General features: G+C 37.0%; 1 protein-coding gene across 1 annotated transcript in view; it reads left to right on the forward strand.

Moving 5' to 3' along the window:
• The window catches only part of MIPEP (mitochondrial intermediate peptidase), a 67,248-nt gene that overhangs the window by 35,646 nt on the left and 12,150 nt on the right, over positions 1-19,452 (forward strand). Inside the window, exons 16-17 of the mRNA XM_005417781.2 lie at positions 3,863-3,937; positions 9,614-9,733. Of these exons, the coding sequence (XP_005417838.1) occupies positions 3,863-3,937; positions 9,614-9,733 (195 nt within the window). The remainder of the gene's footprint in view (positions 1-3,862; positions 3,938-9,613; positions 9,734-19,452) is intronic.

Genomic DNA, 19,452 nt, shown 5'->3' on the forward strand with positions numbered 1-19,452 from the left:
AACCATGTTTAGTTTCAGTGCAAAAGCTCAGAACCAGACATTGTGTCCCATTTGGCATTTCCATAAACTACTTCTGTTTATTGGTGATGAAATCTTCCCTTTTCAGACAGCAATTGAGAGAGGTTTGATGTAAAAGTCCAGTCTTGAAGAGAGCAAGAATGGATTATGCTGGATGATGAGAAGAAGAGGCTAAAACTGCTCTGTGGCTCTTGAGAGCCTTAGATTCCTTCCTTTTAATTGATTTTTTAAAATTTTAGAATGCATTTTTAAGCCATTATCCAACATACATAAATCTGCTTTTGCTTATATTGGTTCATCTAAGCTGACTTTAAGAATCTGATATCAGATTTCTATGTTTGTCATTTAAACACAAATAGATGGAAGCAATCTTTTCTGTTGTGTATATGTTATGAAGTAGTTCGACTTGAAAATCCCATCTCTCTTACATTTTCAGCTTCACAAATATCTTTTTGGGGCTTAATTTCTTTGCTTGTTCCCTGATTAATTCTTTTGTTGTGCAAAGAGGAAATTCACTTTTTTTGTGTTTGTTTCTCCAGTTTTTGATTTATTTGAAAAAAAATGAGTCCACTTTATCCCCTTTTCAAGGGGAAGTAAGGAAGGTGGACAAAAAAGGTAGAATGTGAAAATTGTGAAACCATTTAATCAATATGCCGTTCTCTATGAGAACATGCATTAATATTCTTCTTATGAATTAAGTGACTGAGCTTCTCTGTGCTAGAAGGCTGCTAGAAAGCTGTTTTATTCACCAGCTACACCCTCAGAGCTCTGCTGGATGTTGGCAGAAGGTGGATTTGCTACTGACCCAGTTTGTGTTGGAGGCAATGCAGATAATTTGACAAAGCATCCTTCTTTTGGTGTTGCTGCATCTGCACTCTAGTTTTTGCATGGAAACTTCAGCTGGTGTGGTTTCTAATATTCCTACTGAACTTTATTGCATCAGAAAAACTTGCCAGTGTAATCTCATCTTATATTAACCATTGCTATAAAAGTCAGTTGTAGAAGGATTCATCTTTGAGGATCTGCACTTATAATCAGTGCTTATGCTTGTGGGAAGAGGAGGGGAAAGAGGTTAAAACGTGAACTGTTGAAAATTGTATTTTAGTAGCATTGCAAGAAAAGAAATTGATGAGCAGACGTTTAAAGATGAGAGTTCATTTTGATATAGATCATGAGGTTCTGGTCCAAAATATCTTGAAGTTTATAGAAAGCTTGTCTCTGCTTTCTGTCCCTTTTGAAAGGTTGTGCTGTTCAATGTTGAGGAGTGACAAAGCTTGCAAGCTTTCCTGTCAAAAGGAGCAGACCTTTTGAACTTAGTTGAAAAAGCTGGCCAGTACAAATCTATTTGTTTCAAGAAAATAGCAAGCCTAGTTTTCCTTTCATCCAAAAGATTACTCAAACCAAAAAATCCTTGAGATAAAATGAATAAATAGAGAGGACTGTAATAATTAGTTACTAAAGCTGGATTAGTCAGGTAAGCTCATGAAGTCAAGCCATACCAAAATGGGGACCTTACAGCGCTTAAGCAGAGAGTCTGGGGCATGGATGCCATTCTGTATCACTGTGATTTTGTTTAATTTCATTTGTAAAGTGCAGAGATACGTGGTAGGTCTCTGCTAAATAATTTTAAGCTTGTGTGTCTTTGGAGGCTCTCTTGAACAAAGGCAGTGTTTCAGCTGTTCAAATTTGAACTGAGTTCATTTTTCACAGAGATGGAATTACAAAGACACTATTGTGTTAGCATGATTGAAAGAATAAGCCCACAGATAGTACAGTTACAATGTGTTGCAATTACTATGCAACAGTAAGGAGTTAAGCATGCTTTGGGATACAGGGAGTTCTTTTCTTTTAGCCACCATGAAAACTGAAAAATTCACTCCAAGATCTTAAAGTTACTTAATGGAGAAGGATAGAAGAGTGGACTCAAAGTAAAGCATGTAGTGTTTAAATTTTAAAAATTGAATGGTTATTCAATGACGTAGTTTTAGGCAAAGCTCTGTGAAGTCTTTCTTTTAGAAGGCAGGTGACAGTCTCATTCTGGTGTTATCAGAGAGTTCATCTTTCAGGAGAAGTGAAGTAAGAATGCTGATACCTTTTTTAAATTCATTCAGCTGCTTATTAAGCAACTGTGTGAGATTGTAATGGAGCAAGGAGGAATAGTTTCTACTGCCTGAAACAGCACATGCTCCAGTTCAAGACCTGAGTGTATCTGTGTGCATGACATTCACAGAAACATACCTTGGAGTGGAGTTGTGATCTTTGAAAAACCCTCTGGAGTCAAATTCTGCTTTCCTGAAATCTTAAGTGTTAAGATCCCAAAGGTGTTTTGGGAAAAATAAGTGACTTCTTTATCAATTGAAATTCTTTTGATTTAATCTGATTTTGGCAGTGTTTTTCTGGTGCCAAATTCTGCTTGGCTTGTGAATTATGATCACAGAACAATCTTTGAGCCAGGTTAGTAACACTGATGGATTTAAGAAAGACAAACATTAAGAAAGACAAATGTTTTCTTCCTTTGGCTTTTTGTCAACAAGTGTAGTCATAAGAGTGACCTGTACTTTCTTCTTGATTTTACTTTTACTTTCTTCTTGATTCTTTTGATTTTCTGCCTCATTAAATTCTCTGGTTCTATAATGTACTTGACCTAGCTAACTTTTGACTTGGAGAAGAGGTTGCAAGCCTTAGCAAGTACTGCATAAAGCAACTGTGCAAGCAGAGAATTTTTCTTACCTGCTTCAACTTTGAGATTCTAGAGTCAATTGATAAAATTTTGTTCACTTAGGTGAAGCTTCTCTAGAGCTGAGTTTTTATTCTGTGAATATTGTTTGTCTGGAATTCATATAATTTGCAGAGAATCTAAACATACGGCTTTGCCATATCTGTAGACTTTCTTGGATTATTTCTTGAATGCTTCAGCACACTATAGAAGCATAGGTATGATTTTAGAGTCAAGTTTAATAGCTAACATCCCTATAACATAGAGATGCCAGGTATTAAACATAACTCTTATATGTGTTGTACAACTTTTAGTACCTTTTAAATTTTTTAGCAAGAATGCAGTTACTTTAACTATATTCCATTTGTTTGGCTAAGGAATCTGCTAGGGAAAAAAAAAGAGTATGTTTGTTAGGAAAAACATCTCTTGAAAAGCTTCAGCAAGTGGTGGAAGAAGCGTAAGGTCAAGCATTCATAGACAGAGGTTCTTAAAAATGTGGCATTAAAAAGTTTTTGGATGTATTTGCAGACATCTGGATGGAAAGTCAAAAGGTTTTTTTATAATTACTTGAAAAGTGTTTCTGACTTTTCAGTATGTGGTGGCATGGATAATTTTATTGCCATAGATGTGGAATAAATTTAACTTTGTTAAAAAAATTTCAAAGGGTAGATATTTACTGTTCAGTACAAATAAATATTTTTATGTGGGTTAGGGTTGAAGGTCTGTTGCTGTCTCAGTTGAAGTTATGAAAACCCAGTATTATTAAGCTCAGTATTATGAATTATATGATGTGGGAGGGCTTTAACTGCCCCAGTCTGTTCTTTGTGTCTAAAAATAGTAATAACATCTTTAACAGGCATATAAGGGAATATGGAATCAGTTTATAGAAAAGCAAACAGATTTTGCTTAGTGATTTCTCTATTGCTGTGTGGATTAATGCTGGTATCTTAATTGGCCATTTAATGCTTTGCTTGGCAAATAGTTCCTTCCTCAATGCAAAGCACTTCAAATGTGTTTTATTACCACCAGCCATTTTTTTTAATCTTCAGCCTCTTCTAGTAATTAGCTATTTAAACACAATTTACAAATAAAAAGTCTAAATGTGACCTGTTTTTTTTTTTTTTCAAGCCACTACCAAAAAACATGGTGTCAAGGCTATGTGAGTCCAAAAAGGTGTGTGCTGCAGCTGATATGCAACTCCAGGTATGTGTTTTGCATTCTAGTTTCTGTTCTCTAATCAGCACTAACAAAATATATTTTTGTTCTTATAATTTGACCAAATTTTCTATTTTAATGTAGATATGTTATCTAAGTATATGAAAATTAATTAAAATGAATGAATTTTTATATTAACTTTTGTGTGGCTTTTTTTGAACATATTCTGTGTTGTCTGCTTAAACCTAAATGCTTCCATCTATAGGAAAATATCATGAAAACCACAGCTTTTGAAAATGGTTGGGTTATCAGAATTCCCAAATGTAGTTTAAGATCGAATTCTTGAGTTAATGGAATCATTTAAGGAGAACTTGAAGTAGAGGAAGTATTGTGTACCTTGGATCATTAAAATATAGTAGGACTGAGAGATACAGGCTACCGCAGTAAAATCAAACCAGCACATCTGTTTACTAGAATGTGATTTGAATTCCTTGTCTTCTGCAGCTCCAGATGAAAGTGGCCACTTGTCACAGCAAAATTGCTGCCTTAGCTGTAAGGATGTAAGACTTCTCTCTCACAGTGTTAGGAAAAGTAACTAAATTCATAAACCTTTATTTCTGTGGGTAGGTGTGATTGTCTTTTGTCATGTGATTGTCACATAGTCATTTCCATAAACAATCAGTGATGCTGTGCTTCAAAGGAAGTAAAGGAAATCAGAGTTCTATATAAAATGGTATTTGGCCTTTTTCAGTCCTGCAACAGCAGTTCTCAGATGTGTACAGTAGCATTAGCTTCCAGCCAAGTTTTTTTTACAGTAAGCATTTGGCTGTGCTTAGTGTGCTACAAGTTGTTGCTGTTTGATTTTGTTTTCTTCTTTGTTTTTCTTTAAGCGCAAAGCATATAGTTTTTCCTTCTACAATTAACCTGGTGTTTAGGTGAGATAACTCTGCTATAATATTTCAGTGAAGGTTGGTTACTGAGATGTGAAAAGAAACAAATTTACAGATCTTTGGTATTTCTTCCTTTGAGAAGTGGCCAAATGATCACAACCCTGTCCACAAACATGAGTTGGGCTGGCTAATTGAAGTTGATCTTAAAGAGAAACTTCAATATTTGCAGTTTTCTCTGTGCAGTTACATAGAAGACTTTAAATTAATCAGAAGCCTGGAGTGTGGACCTGTAAGTTGTATACATGTCATTTACACTAGTCAAAGCCAGACTGAACACTGTTTTCAGTGTATACATGTAATACATGTATTTTTCCGTGGTTAAATTTAATGGACATTTGAATTGGACTTTTGAATTGTGCTTTCAGTGCAGCACTGGCTGTCAGCAGCCAATGTTGGCTGGGCAGGTGCTACCTGTGCCTATACCTCCCTGACATGAAAATATAACTGCACTCTCTCTACAGGTCTGATTTTAAAATGCACACTGCTGGCTTTGAAAGATTCTCATAGGCATGTCTGATAATCCAGAAAGAATGTGGGCGAGAATATAAATAATTAATACAGGAGGTTTTTATTGGGGAAAAAATTCTGGATTGAAATAAAATTTATACTGTGAATGCTTAGTTGTGGACTTTTACTCATGGGGGCACAACACATGTACAGATTAGTAACCACCAAAGTGTTGATGAGGTCCTTTGACATGCACCCTTTTCTGGTGTCTCTGTCCATAACAGCTATGTATCAATCTGACAGATTTCTTTCAACTTTTTATGTGTGTTTGCTATAATCTTGTCAAGGTTTGAGACCAAGCTGGCATTGTGGAGGCTAAATGAGCTCAGATATCAAGCAATATAAGTCACAAATATATTCACAAGTGGTATGGCCTCCCTGTTCTGTGGTGCCAGAGAGAGTATTCCAAAAGGAGAAGTCATTGCATCAGTTGCTTGTGGTGGGGCTGTGCAATGTCCCTGCTGTTGTTGGCCCTCAGCTGCTCCCTGGGCCTCTTTAGAGTCTGTCTTGGAGTCATTCCACACCCTGTGGCTCAAGAACACCCACTTCTGGTGGGCTCAAGTTCCCGTGGGTGCCTAATGATTGACTGGTGCTGGCAGTGATGCAGTGATTTAGCAGGCTGCTTGCCATCAAATTTTTCTTGTGTAAATTAAGTTAAACTAGTTTCAATGCATGCCAAATGACCACAATGCCACACTGAATAATATTATTAATTTCCTACTTTCAGCACTATGTTTTTGGAGATGCCAGGTGTAAAACCTGCAGAAGCGTGCACTCATTTCAAAGAGACAAATTGGCAGAGCTGTTCTGTTGAATAATTCAAAAAATGTCCCAGGGAAGTTGACTACATAAATGGCAAATACAAAGCTAATACATTCCATTTTAGAAGTGTATATTTTAAGTCATGCAAATTAAAAAGTATAATAATAATTGAAGCAAAATATATTTTAATTTGCAGATGCCAAAATATATGTGTGCTGCTAGCTCTATACTTGAAAATACTGTGAATGATGATTCTAATACTGTTCCCTCAGACTTTGCAAAGACTATATTCTGTATTGATGGCTAGAGGCTATGTTAGCTATATTTGACCTTTAAAAGTAGAAAAAATGCTGACAAATATTCCAGTAGTGTGGAAAACACATGGAGGTTCTTCTTCTGTGGTCTGTTCAGAAAATAAGTCTATATTGGCACATGAAAGTAAGAAATATTGCTGCTTTTTCATAACTATAATACCTCTGAATTTTCTTTTAGGTCGTGTAATCAGTTACTCAGAAGGAAAGATAGGAGAGTCCATACATCTTCTCCTAAGGCTTTTGCCAGGCAGATTGAATCCCAGAGTCTTTCAGTCAGTAGTAAATTCAGTGGAAAGTGCCTAAGTGTGTGCATATTAATGCTATTAAGCAGACAAGGAGCTAGAAAGAACTGGAATCAAGTGAAACTAATAAATACCAATGTAAGTGCAAAATAGAGAGACAGTATGAAGATTAATGAGTATTTGATGGTGTTTTTATATTTTTATGTCTTTTGAGAAATGTGTTTTACTGAAATTAGAAATAATCTGTCTGCTGCTTGATATTAAGTATTAGCTTGCTCCTCAGCAGTATCATCTAAAATCCTGTGGTCCTGGGATGTGTTTCCCTTTCCCATTTCAAAGGCCTCTGTAAACACACAGAACTGTGGTTTGTAGATGGAAATGCATGTGGGTATAAAGTTCATCCAAGTTTATTTTCAGGGATGGTTTTTTTTAACCGTGCTGTCCAGGTGGCCTGGCTCACAGCTTTCTTCCCACACTGTACATGTGCCAGGATCAAGGGAGAACTTATAGCTGACTTCAGTGACTCATTTCCCTGTCACCACATTGTTCTTTAGGCAAAACATTTCACTGGCCTTTCTTTGACATTTCCCTACTTCCTAGCTGTGAGTTGAGCTTTTGCTCCTTGACCACAAACTACTTCACTCCAAATTTTACTTTAGAGAAGGTCCCCTGCAGTGCAGATGCAGTTCCCCCATCTTGTGAAGAACACTGAAGAGCAGCTGCAGACTGGTCCAGACAAAGATGGGAGATAGAAAAAAGAGGATCAAGGCTGTGCTGAAGCATGAAGCTAAAGTCTATTGTCAGATGCTGAAGTTCGTCATGTTTGATTTGGGTTTTGTAGAGAGGAGAGGGGGAGTTGGTGTGAAATGACTACTGCAGAGTTAAAAAGGTCTAAGGTGACAGGAGAAAGTGACTTTTTTAGGACTATTACATGAGGTAGTTGTCAGGTCTATTCATGGTACTTACTGCGGATCATACTCTTAGTCACCCTTGCTGTCATAAACCTGTAGCTTTTGTTAAACTGTGTAAAAAAAAAGGGGGGATTCTAGTGACTAGGAATGCAAAGCCATTGTAAAGCCTCTTTCTCTTCTTAGATAAATAAGAGTATTTTTGCAGTCTAGTGTAGATTTCTCTGTATATTTTTAGTCTGAACAGATGCTTTCTGGCTACTCTGCATTTGTAGATGGACAATGTTGAGTGCTTACACATCCTGTTCAGTGTTGCTACCTGGGACATAAAACTTGCAATGTCATTAATGGGTGATTGTGCAAGTTGAGTCTTGCTGACCTCTCTTCTCCTCATTAGCCATGGCTAATGAGGAGCAAGCAGGAAATCTAGGAGTAACTCCTGCAAGTCATGGTTTATTCACCCCTCTGCTTATAACCCTCTGTTTTTCTTGGAAAAAACCCCAATGTGCACATTTGTTATTTGCCAAGAGAGCTGTCAAATGGTTTGTCAGAATTCTGTATGTTAGAAGACAGCTTATTCAAACAGAAGAATTATACTCCTTTAGAAACAGTCAAAATTTTGGTGAAACTACATGTTGTATCCAGAACAAATAAAAACATTCTGAATTCTGATAAATTATTAAAGAGTTCAGAATGATTTTTACTAACATTTCATAATAAAGAATCTTTTCTGAGGTTCAAGGAGTTGTGTTAATTAGGTGACCTAAAACATCCAAACAACTTTTTTCTTTCATAAAATTTCATGATTATAGTTTCTGGAACAAAACTATAAGTGTGTTTTTGTCACTGGGGATGGTATTGCACCTTATAGGAGTGTGACTGGGCCTGAATCTCTAGCCAAATTATTTGCTTCATTCCTTGTAAAAAAGTTTTTTGAGGCTCCTTATTGTCAACTTTCCTATGAAGTGTGCTGACTACAGGATGACCTGACCTCTTCCCTTGAGCATCTGGATCCATCAAACTAAAAATATCTTACGTTGTAGAGCAGTGAGTGTCCTCTGTCTTCCTTGCACTTCCACAAAATAGGAAATCTTCTTACTAAAAAAAAAGACTGCAATAATTTCTTCTGTCCATGCCTCTTTCATGTTTTTTGTTACCGTTCCAGAGATTCTGCTTTGCTGTGTTTGCTTGGAAAGTCTTTTTAATGGTGCTGCTTTCCCACTCTCTGAACACCTCAGTTATTTGGATATGCATTCTGTTGTAGTTCACATGCATAAAAATTGCTTATGGATCAGCTCTTACTTCTGGCACAGTAGCCTCCTGGTGCAGTGTGCTTTTAGCTAAGCTTGCACTTAAGCAGTTTATTGCTCTGATGGTTTGATGGAGATGCTCTGATGGAGAGCTAAAAATAAAGGAAAAATAGGCCTTAGTACTACACTGTTGCAGGGCTCTGGCAGAAACTCAGTAGTGTCCACAGCTCTGTGTAGTGGGTATGGTACTTTTAGGTCAAAGGTTGGACTTGATAATCTTGGAGGCCTTTTCCAACCTCATTGATTCTGTAATATTCTTAACATAGTTCTTATGTTCGCTGCCTAAGCCATAAGTTGCCCCTACAGGGGTGAGGTTTTCTCATGGTTGCATGTACACATCTTGAAATAGCTTATTTTGCAGTGTCCGCTTAAATAACTTCAAAATAGGAATTTAAAAATACTTTTCTTGAAAAGGGGAATTGCTGGAGGGCCTTAGGGACAGATCTTAATTTATTTAAAAGCTGCAGACAGTTTAGTACTCCCAGTGTGATAAATGACATAAACATGGATTTATGGAAGGTCATGATGGTGGTGGTTGATGAACTCCAAAAATCTCTTTCTTTCTTTGTATAACGTTAGTGTGTTGTACTAATTATAGAAGATTTTCAAACCATATATATTTAAACTATTCCCTCTCCCCAGTCCATCTCTCATGTTCTTTCCTTTGTGTCTTTTTTGGTTTTCATATGCCAATAACATGTGCCAAAGACAAATGTGTTTTCTCTCTTCAGGTTTTTTATGCTGTCTTGGACCAAATCTACCATGGTAAACACCCTCTAAAAAAGTCAACCACAGAAATTTTAAAGGAAACACAGGAGAAAGTTTATGGATTGCCATATGTACCCAATACAGTGAGTAGCAACAGAATAATTGTATAAACTGCATCTTTTCTTTGATAGCATAATAATACCCCTTCCTCTCCATGACCCTTGCCCTGCACACTCATATGTTTACTGCTGTATTGTTATATTGAAAGAATTTTCTTTCTTTCACTCACTTTATCCAGAGAGTAGGGATGTTTTTGTATAAATGTAGTCTTTTAATGATGAACTTCATTACCTTGCCTTTATTTTCTTAGTAAAGAAGGCACTGGAAACAATATATTGGAAAGAGGATTTATTTGAGCTTTTCAAAGGCTGCTTATAAAAGGCAGCAAAACACTGTGCTGGTGTGTGTATGCTGTCAGCATGAGAGAAAGTGTGAAGCAGGAAACAGAAGTGTGTTCTTTTCACTGTATTCCTGTGACCTTTGTCATGTCATTTATGCTTTCATGTGTGATCTGAAAGTGAAGAAGTCTGGAGTTCTACTGAGCTATCTGATTTTGATCTTCATCACGACATGCATTTGTTCTGTACATCATGTGACAGCCAAAGGCGTAGTTTGTATATGGCAGTCACGGGATTTCCTGGTCTGTGTGAAGCTGAATTCCTGCCTGGAGCCTGCCCCCCTCAGTCACTGTTTGACACTGTGGTCAGAATACCCAAATGCTTTTGCTGCTTCACAGGAAAGGTACTTTCCTCCTTAGCAAAATGTCTTTCCTTCTCTGAGAACGGTGTTGGGAGATCCATTTCCTTGTCATAACTATACTGCCCCTGCTCACACCTCCAAAAGAGTGTAACATCTTGTAGTGAGACTATGATCATTTTGAAGTGGGACAGCAGGTTTTGACCTGGAACTTAATCCCAGCAAAATATACTGTGAACTTCTGAATAGTCAGAAAGTCTATGTTTCTATTTATTGAATGTAAAATTGGTGTCAAGAACTGTAAGGCAGTTTAAATTTTCAGTAAAACATTGTGAAAAATTGCATTAGAATAACATCAGTACTCTTAGCGTATTTAATGTCTGTAGTTTGTCTTGCTATCCTTTGCTGTTCCTCCTTCCAAGCTTGAGACATGCTTGCATGTTTAATTTGTCCAGATTAAAAAAATAAAAGCTTTGAAGTAAAGGTTGGGGGTTTTAAGTGAAAAGAATATATTTCTTCCTTTCATTTGATTTCAGAGCTAGACATTGAAATACAGGAGTAGGGACCAGGTGGTTTTTTTGTCTATTATTTGGCTAGGTACTTACAGAGCTGGCAAAGAAAACCAAGTGTTTTGATTATTTGGATTTATCTGTTCTCTATACCTTTAGATTCCATTATGTATTGTTAAGTCAGGCTTCTATATCTTAAGTTAGTGGTGTTGGATAAGAGAATTTCTTCCTTAGTGAAGATCTTCACTGCATTAATGTGGTTTTTCTGTAGCAGCATTATCTGTCAGGGCTGCAAGCATCCATTATTATCTCTTCCTGATGAACCATAACTCTCTTTTACTGCTCTTGACAGGCAAGTAAACCCAGTATATATCCTCTGAATGTACTTGCTTGGGCTTCAGTCTTATTGTGCAGACTTATTTTCTGGAGTAGAGCCACAGCGTGTCTTCTGTCATTCTAAGGCACGGCTCAGATAACAGGACAATTTGCACGTGTCTTTTTGTTACAGTGCTTTCAAAATGAGGCATATAAACTACACCTAGTAAGTAAAAGCTGCTGCTGCACCTGTGGGCTATACTTGTTTAAGTTAAACCTAAGCATCATGTGTTACGTGCTAACAGTAGGAGGGATAGTGCAAAAAAAGCCCTGTTGAGAGATAGCAGAAAATAAGTCCTGTTGAGGTCAGTATTTGCCATTCAAACAGATTTTGCAGGCACTGGGGCAGCAGGCATTGCCCAAAGCCATGTTTACATTGGCTGCTTTGATGCAGACGGGCATGGGAGCTGGTGCCACATGCAAGGCGGAAAGGAAGTCAGATGGAAGCATGGAGAAACAGCACCCCACTAGATTTTGTTTGTCTAAATAATGCAAATCTCAGTTTCTGGCTGGCCATTGCTTATCTGTTCAAAAGTACACAGAGTTTACTGCTGGCTCCTGGAGGATGAAATTCCACTGGGATTTCATTGCTCTGTTACTGAATCCAGAAGCTGATGATTGCCAGGCAGGGGGCAAGGAAATGTATCTGCCTGTTTTTGTAGAGTCCGGCAGTTTTTGTTGCCAGAGGAGATTAGTGTTACTGAGTTTGGAAAGCGAATAGCAATTTTGCTATTCACTGCATTCTTGAGTCCTTGTGATCCCTTTAAAAAGCAACCAGTCTTCTTTTTGATTCTTGTAGGTAAGCAAGATAAACAAAATAGTAATGACCATACATTTTCCAGCCATTCCTTCCTGAATGTACATTGTGTCAAAATCTGTGCACTGAGGAGAATTCAGTGCTCTGCTTTTGCTCCAAACTTTTGTTCAAATCATAGCTTATTTCTTATCTCTTGTGCAGTCAGTTTTCATTAATTATGGTCTGCCTTGCAGTTGATGATACTGTCTGCTTTTAGAGTGTCTCCCATGGGCTCTTCTACATTTGTCCCCAGGATGCCCAGAGAGGCTTTTGAAAATGTATCGGGTGACCCTTTGATCAATCTGAGACATGATCGAAGTTTCTCCCCATAATCTGTTGCTTAGTCCCCTCATGTCCCCCAGGTTCAGACTTGAAAAGTACTTTCCTTTGAGACAGTCATCAAAACTTAATGATATGCCATTGCTAGTCCTTCGCCAAGCATAATAATTCCTGTCTCCTGCTGGGGGCTTGGTTCAATATTGTAACAGAAAATGACACACAGGGTAAACAGACTCTGCAAGGATAGTGGAGTTTGCAGCCTCCTGCAGTTACAGGAGGAGCTCTCAATAATGAAGTAGTAGTACAATAAACACCACCTGCCCAGATCATCATACCTGTATTTTCTTTGTGAAATAGTTTGAGTTATTAATTCTTATTTTCAGAAGATTATGGGCTTGTATATTAATTGTCTGTCCATTGTAGTAACCTTTTCTAATCTGGAATTTTGGTGGGAGATGGTTTGACTGTGACTGTGAGAAAAAATGGTTTTGAAGAGCGAGGCACAAGGAATCTGGGTTCTTTTTTAGATGACTGCCAAATAGTCCCTTTTGCATTTTTCAAAATTACATGGTCTTCTGGTAGGCTTTTTTTCCAGAAACAACTGAATTTCCTGTGTGGTACTTGAATACAAAGTGCAATGCTGGAATTTAACCACACACATCATTATAATTACTTTTGATAGGAGGCAGCATGTTGGTATGCAGGGTGCCTTTGATATTTTTTGGAACACTGAATAATTTGCTATATGCCTTTTTGTTTTAACATATTAAAAATACAGATTACTTCAGAACGGTCACCTTTACTGGTGCCTTAAATGTGCATCAGGTTACAGGTTTAATTATGGCTATATAGTTTTGTCCAGAGTGTAAGTTTCTTTGGCAGCCTGGCCTATGGTTACTAGTGTTTGGAAAGACCAAAACACCTGTGAGACCAAAAATGTTAGCCAGCCAAGTTTGCCGACAGAAGACAAGGCAGGTATTGTGAGAGATACCCTAGAGCAAAGATGTGTTTGAAAATGGTGTATCACCAGTGTGGTTAGTCTGTCTTCTTCCTGCAGCTGGGAGGACTCTGCCCAGACAGGGATCCTGACCTTGGAAGGCTCCACCTAGGTCTTTGTCTTAACTTGCTATGGTTGTGTCTGTCATGTTCCTGACAAAGGAAATCAATGGATGAGATGCAACCTAACATTTGGAGTGCTTGCTCAGGGAGGCTGTCAGACTCTATGGGAAGATGTGGCTTGCCATGGGAGCTGAAAACACAAGTATTTCATTAACAGGGAACATGCAGGGGCATGGGTGTTTGGTCAGCTGAGGAGGAGTTGATGTCAATAGGCAGAACTGGCTTCTCTACAGAGGGAAAATAGTTTTTGCATCACACATGGTTGTCATGAGCCAAAGCCTCCTGTTTTGTTGTTATTGAAGAAAATCTGTGTGCAAGAGAGTGTAGTTTTAACAGGCTTATTCTTCAGCCTGCTGAGGGCTGGCTGGCAATTTGGGCGAAGTATCTTGTTACAGAATTTGCCATCTGTGTCCTTGTGGCATCTGTTGTCTTAGGATTTCTTGTTAGGTTTTTGGAGTGACTACTAAAGTGCAGTTATATATAACTCTGTTTTTGTATAAAATTTCATGTGAATGTCAGTAATGCATATAAAAAGAATAAATAGTCAGACTGAGCAAGCAATGAGGCTGCTGGCTTAAAGTAAATAAGAGATAACCTTTAACCTCTGATGGTAAAAGTGGTTTTGAATTCTGAAAACTTAACTCAAGTGGTGAACATAAATCTTAAAATTATTGGTAAGGAAGGCTAAGTAGCGGCCACCTATTAAATTTTAAACTGTAATTTCACTTCATGTTTATTCTGTCTCGAACCTTCCAAAATTTATTTTAGATTTATTAGCCTAAACTATGATGTAACCTTAGAACCTAAACAAAACTGAAAGCCAGATTAAAGAAAATGTAAAAAACCAGTTAAAAGGTAGAACGGGTGCTATGGGCGAAGAGCTTTTAAAACAACAATTCTGGGTGTGGTAGATGGGGGAATAAAACTTATGGTGCTAATCAGTAAGATGCTAAAAAGAACTCAGTTGGAGAAAATGCCTGTATATCTGACTATCTGAGAAAGGGAGGTTATTAGAAAAGTAAAAGCCATATAAAAGTGTGAAAAACAGAATACAGGGTAAGTTCTAACGAGTAAAACTCTGGAAGTTTCAAGCAGCTTAGAAACCAAAATAATAATTAAAAACAATGCATCAAAAAGAGGAAGGCTGCCAGATATTTGCTGGAACTGGAACATAGATAAGTATGATGATTCAAAAGACATTATGTAGTTATCCAAGAGACTGAACCAAGGATACAAACCATCGTGATGCAAAAAAGCTTTGGCAGTAAAGGACCAAGCCCTTTAAAACTTTATTAAGATAATAAAAAGTAGAAATCATTGTATGACTAGAGATAATTAATAAAAGAATGCAAGAATTCAGAACAAAAAAGGCTAGAAATGCTGAGTTGAGAATTGCAAGTAGAGAAGGTAATAGAATTCCATAATTACTCAAGAAGCAAGAGGTGAGTGGGAGAAAGAGCAACAGTGTATGTCAGAGAAAGCAGGGATATTCTATTCTGCTTCAACATTTTTTGAACAATAAGTGAATTTTGATTAGGTAAGTAATACATGCAATTTTTGAGATGGAATAAAACAGTAGTGAGGTTACAGAATAAAATAGAATAACTAGATTAGATGTAGTCAGATTTTCAAAATATTTAAGCTTGTCAGAACAGTCAGTGACTTGGAGGAATTATCACTCACAAGCTCATGAAAAAGTAGTAGTGTTAGGATAACTGCTCTTATGAAAGGAGAAGAACTTGGGAGCTGTAGACTAATTGTTCAGATTTTGTCACTCAACAAGTAATAGTAGCAATTATTAAGCAGCTCATAAGTACCTTGAGAACAGTCAAGTGAGGAAAATAACCTCAGTTTTGTTAAGAACTGCCTAAGATGGAAAAAATCCACTTTCTTCCTAAGACATTGATTGATCTTGGAAAGAGGATGTAAGTCATTGATAGCATAACTCTGTGCTTAACAAGCTTTCTAACACTTGCAAATCATAATTGTACAACCAAACTGTAGATTTGTTGCTGAGTCAATACACAGAAAACATAGTGACAAAGCAGGTGGAAGCTTAGTTTCAGACAGGGACATTTTAAGTGGACATCACCAGGAGTCTGTCCAGATTGGAAACAGGAACTATGAGGAAAGTTAAGGAAATCCAGTATTGAGCTAGCAAAGAGAAATTTATATGAGCACACATGAATGGTATTGAAAATCTTCATGAAAAAATTATTTGGAATTGAGGCTGTGATTATTTGTTTCTTATTAATGAGAAAATAGTAGGAGGGGGAAAATGATATAATGTATAGCAAGTGTGACTGTGGGTAGTATCTAATCTTTTAAAGTATTGTTAATTTTTTCCTTCATTTATTGAAGAGGGAAGCAGACACCCAGTATGTCTCACGTGTCTCGTAGGCAGTTTGAAAGAAACCAGTGTTGTAGATCACAGAGACTTAAGTTTCATAGTAAACCCAGAGAGCCTTCATAGAGGATGGCTTTTCCACTTTTCCCTCTGCAGTTACTTGAAAGGTACTGATGTTGCTCATATTGCACTTTTTTGAGTTTTGAAGAGGGATGAAGTCATATGTTATTACTCAACCCCTTGAAGTTTGTGTAACCCCTACAAGGTAATTTTTTACCTTGCCATGTTGGAAACTAAAGTTGTTTATACAGAGTGCAAGTCCCTGGATTAGTTTTCATATGAGCCTTTTTAAAAGTATACTGCAAAATCAAGTTGAAGAGTCTGGGTCTAAGGAAAAGATTAATAAAGGAGTGCACAGTGAACTCTGGGGAAGTGATAGTTCTATAAATAATTAATAGCTAAAAGCCATTTCAAGAAGATTGGTGCCCTGCTGAGGTCAGTATTAAAGTAGATGCTGGGACTTTCAAAAGCTCTTAAAGTCACCTTTCAAGGTTTGTTTAGGTTTCTGTCTTTGTGGAGTTGAGTTCATTTTATGATAAAGAAAATGCTGATAGCAAATACTGTGAAGATTTGTTTTCCAGTGGTTATATGACACTATTCACTGGGCAACTATCTACAGCAGTAGAGTGTTTACAGATATCATAAGATATGAAGCACTTTTAAGGAAATTTTTTTTCCAAGTGTTAGCCCCATGAAACTCAAACATACTTTAGTGATAGCATTTGCCATATTTACCATGTGGGAGACCATTTTAAGGAGCAGTGCAAGAAGCAGTTGCATACATCTCCTGTTAAAATTCTGAATATATTTAGATGTATTGTACATATATATGAAAGCACAGATAGCTTCATCTAGTTTAATATAGTTCTGTTTTCATGGCTCACATGTTCATTTTCCCCCCTGAGATTGCATTACTGGAGCTATATTTGACAGTGATATATACAGCTGAATACCTCATTGCCATAAACACAGCCTAGAGAGTCTGAAATGAAATTCTGTTCAAGTGCCATGGGGGACTGTCCTTTCTATGAAAAGTCAAAGCAGAAAAGAACAAGACAGAGGAACTATTAGCACCCCTGCTTCACAGGAGGTGGCTGAGACAGGGTGAATGTAATTTCTTTAAATTCACACTGCACTTGTGGTAGATTAAGGATTAGAGTTGTGATCCCTTAAATCCATTTCTAAAATGACTCTAGCAAAAGATAGTAAATAAACAGTAAACAGGTAGTGATTTCATCTTCCAGTGTTGGTTCAGATAATTGATTAAATTGTACTTGCAAGTATATTTTGCAGTTACCATGTTGCTTAATATTTCTTGGTTTTGTAAGGGCTTATTTTAAGCAGTGTTCATAATGTTTATTTTAAAATAATGGGTCAATACTTAAAATTAGGTTTAATTTGAAAAGCAGTGTAAAAAATTTGGGCTTCAGTGCAGGTCTGTACGCTAAGGAAACAGTGACCTGATTCTGTTTATCTCAGGCTTATGAATTTAAAGCTTAGGCAATAATAGAAATTCCTAATTTTAATTAAAGAGGGGGGTATTGCATGTGTATGTATATCTGTGTAGAATTGCATGGTATGACATGAAAGATTTGTTTGAAAATCGTATGTTTGCAAATTTCTTATATTTTATTTCAAAGACTAGCTGTAATGTTTCAAGTAACACAGTCTCTTAACTTGTCCAAATAAGATCAGTTAAAGGACACAGTAAAGAATCCATTTTCATATCTCTGTGTCTTTTAAAGATTTGAAGCAATGCAAATCATACACACAGATTTTTGATGTCAATATTCTTTATTATGACCCCCCTCTCCTTCCCTCAGTCCATTTCTGGGGAGGAGAGAAGAGGGTATAGAGTAAATAGTTCTAAATGATTTTGCTTTAAGCAGCTCAGATTCATGAATAGTTTATAAGTAAAAATGAAATATTTTTCTTTAAGCAATTCAAAGACCATATGGTACATATCTAGAATCACCTAAGTGGTTAATTGAATGTTAAATTCCTTTCCTCTTCCTTAGTGTAAACAACTGCAAAAATATTTACATTTCCTGCCTTGCTAGATTTATTTATCATTTTATAATAAAAACACGGAAGTGTTATAAATTGAAATCTTAATCTCTTGCTTGACTCACTTTCTGAAATGTCAACGGTGTCTCTGGTTTGGTTTACTTTGTGTTCTCTCCATTCCTAACACAGAAATGCAGAGCACTGGAAAACTGAAGAGTATTGATATTAGGCGAGTTAGAGATGCAGCATGAGATGAGGTTTCTTGAAATTAGTTTTCTGTTATTCTAAGCAAGATTAGAAACTGCAGGAAAGAAAGTGGTTCTTTATTGCATTTTATTATTATTGTGAAACTCCAGAAGAACGATTATGTAATTCTGTAAAACTTAGAATGGTTGAGGTCAAAAATCCAGAATGTAAGTTGACCATGCAAACTGCTGCTTACCTATGGAGAGAGTTGTTTCTACAGACAGGGAGTGCTACAGCTTTTCTCCAAAGGTAGCTGCTGGCACAAACAGTTTGCAAACTCTGCACTCTGATACTCATCAAACCATTTCAAAGCACTGGCCAAAGTGTGCTTGTCTGCATGGCAGAGCAGCATTGTCCTGGATTTCTGCTGGCACTGATAAACCTTGGCCTCAGCAGAGGGAAACGGCCTGTGCTGATTCCCATGCTAGCTGCCCTTCTCTCCTGGCTCCAAGGAACCAGAGCCTGCCGCTTCCCCTTGACCCCCCAGAGTTATCCGCCCCTGCTGATAGCTAAATTCAAGGGCATTAGGAGCAACAGTGTCACCTGAGTGCCAGACACAAGGGGTTCTCCACCCAGTAGCCCCTGAAGGAGATAGGTTGGCTGCTCCTTTGTTGGGTTTCCTGCCAGAATAAAATTTTAATTAAGAAGGGGGAGGGCACCAGATATCATCTCCATCAAATACTGCTCTTCATGGAAACTGTTCAACAACTTTCTCATTGATGTAATTACTGTAGCACACTTTTTGTAATTAGAAGTCTTAAATGACATGAGTACTTCCCTTAATTTAATATTGGGTCTTTTCAGGTTCTCACTTGTGTTTTTTTGTCTTAAGATGCAAAGCAAAATGGACGTAAATGTACTTTAAAGTACCTAAAGCAGAAACTGTTGGAAGAAGGTTTTGAAAAGTCCAAGCAATAGTCAAGAATTTCTGTAGGATTTCTTTTCAGAAAGTGTAGTAGGATTTTGTAGTACTGATTTATGATGGAATTAGTGGAACCCTCCAGAACCATGTTTAGCCACTCAAGCAAAAGCTAGCTTAGTATATATTAACATACCTACAGATTTTCTTTCAATTTTGTCTTTTTACTATCACAAAAAAATTTTTGTATCAGATTATTTTTGTGACAATATTAACAGTTCTAAATTTAAAATTCAAATAATTGAGTCCTAAAGTAATGTAACCTTTAAAATAGTTTGGTTTAACTGGTCCTACCATATTGTTAAAATGAACAAAGGGGCTTGACTTTTGAATAGAAGGTGGAAGGTGTAGTAAATTATTCAGATTTCTCCTAGAGCAGTAATCCTATCCTCTCAAAAGATAACAGGATAAATATTTCTGTCCTCTGCTATAAAGGAGGCCTATGTGAC

This window comes from Geospiza fortis, unplaced genomic scaffold (assembly GCF_000277835.1).
Source record: "Geospiza fortis unplaced genomic scaffold, GeoFor_1.0 scaffold16, whole genome shotgun sequence".
In the NCBI taxonomy this organism is placed as follows: Eukaryota; Metazoa; Chordata; class Aves; order Passeriformes; family Thraupidae; genus Geospiza; species Geospiza fortis.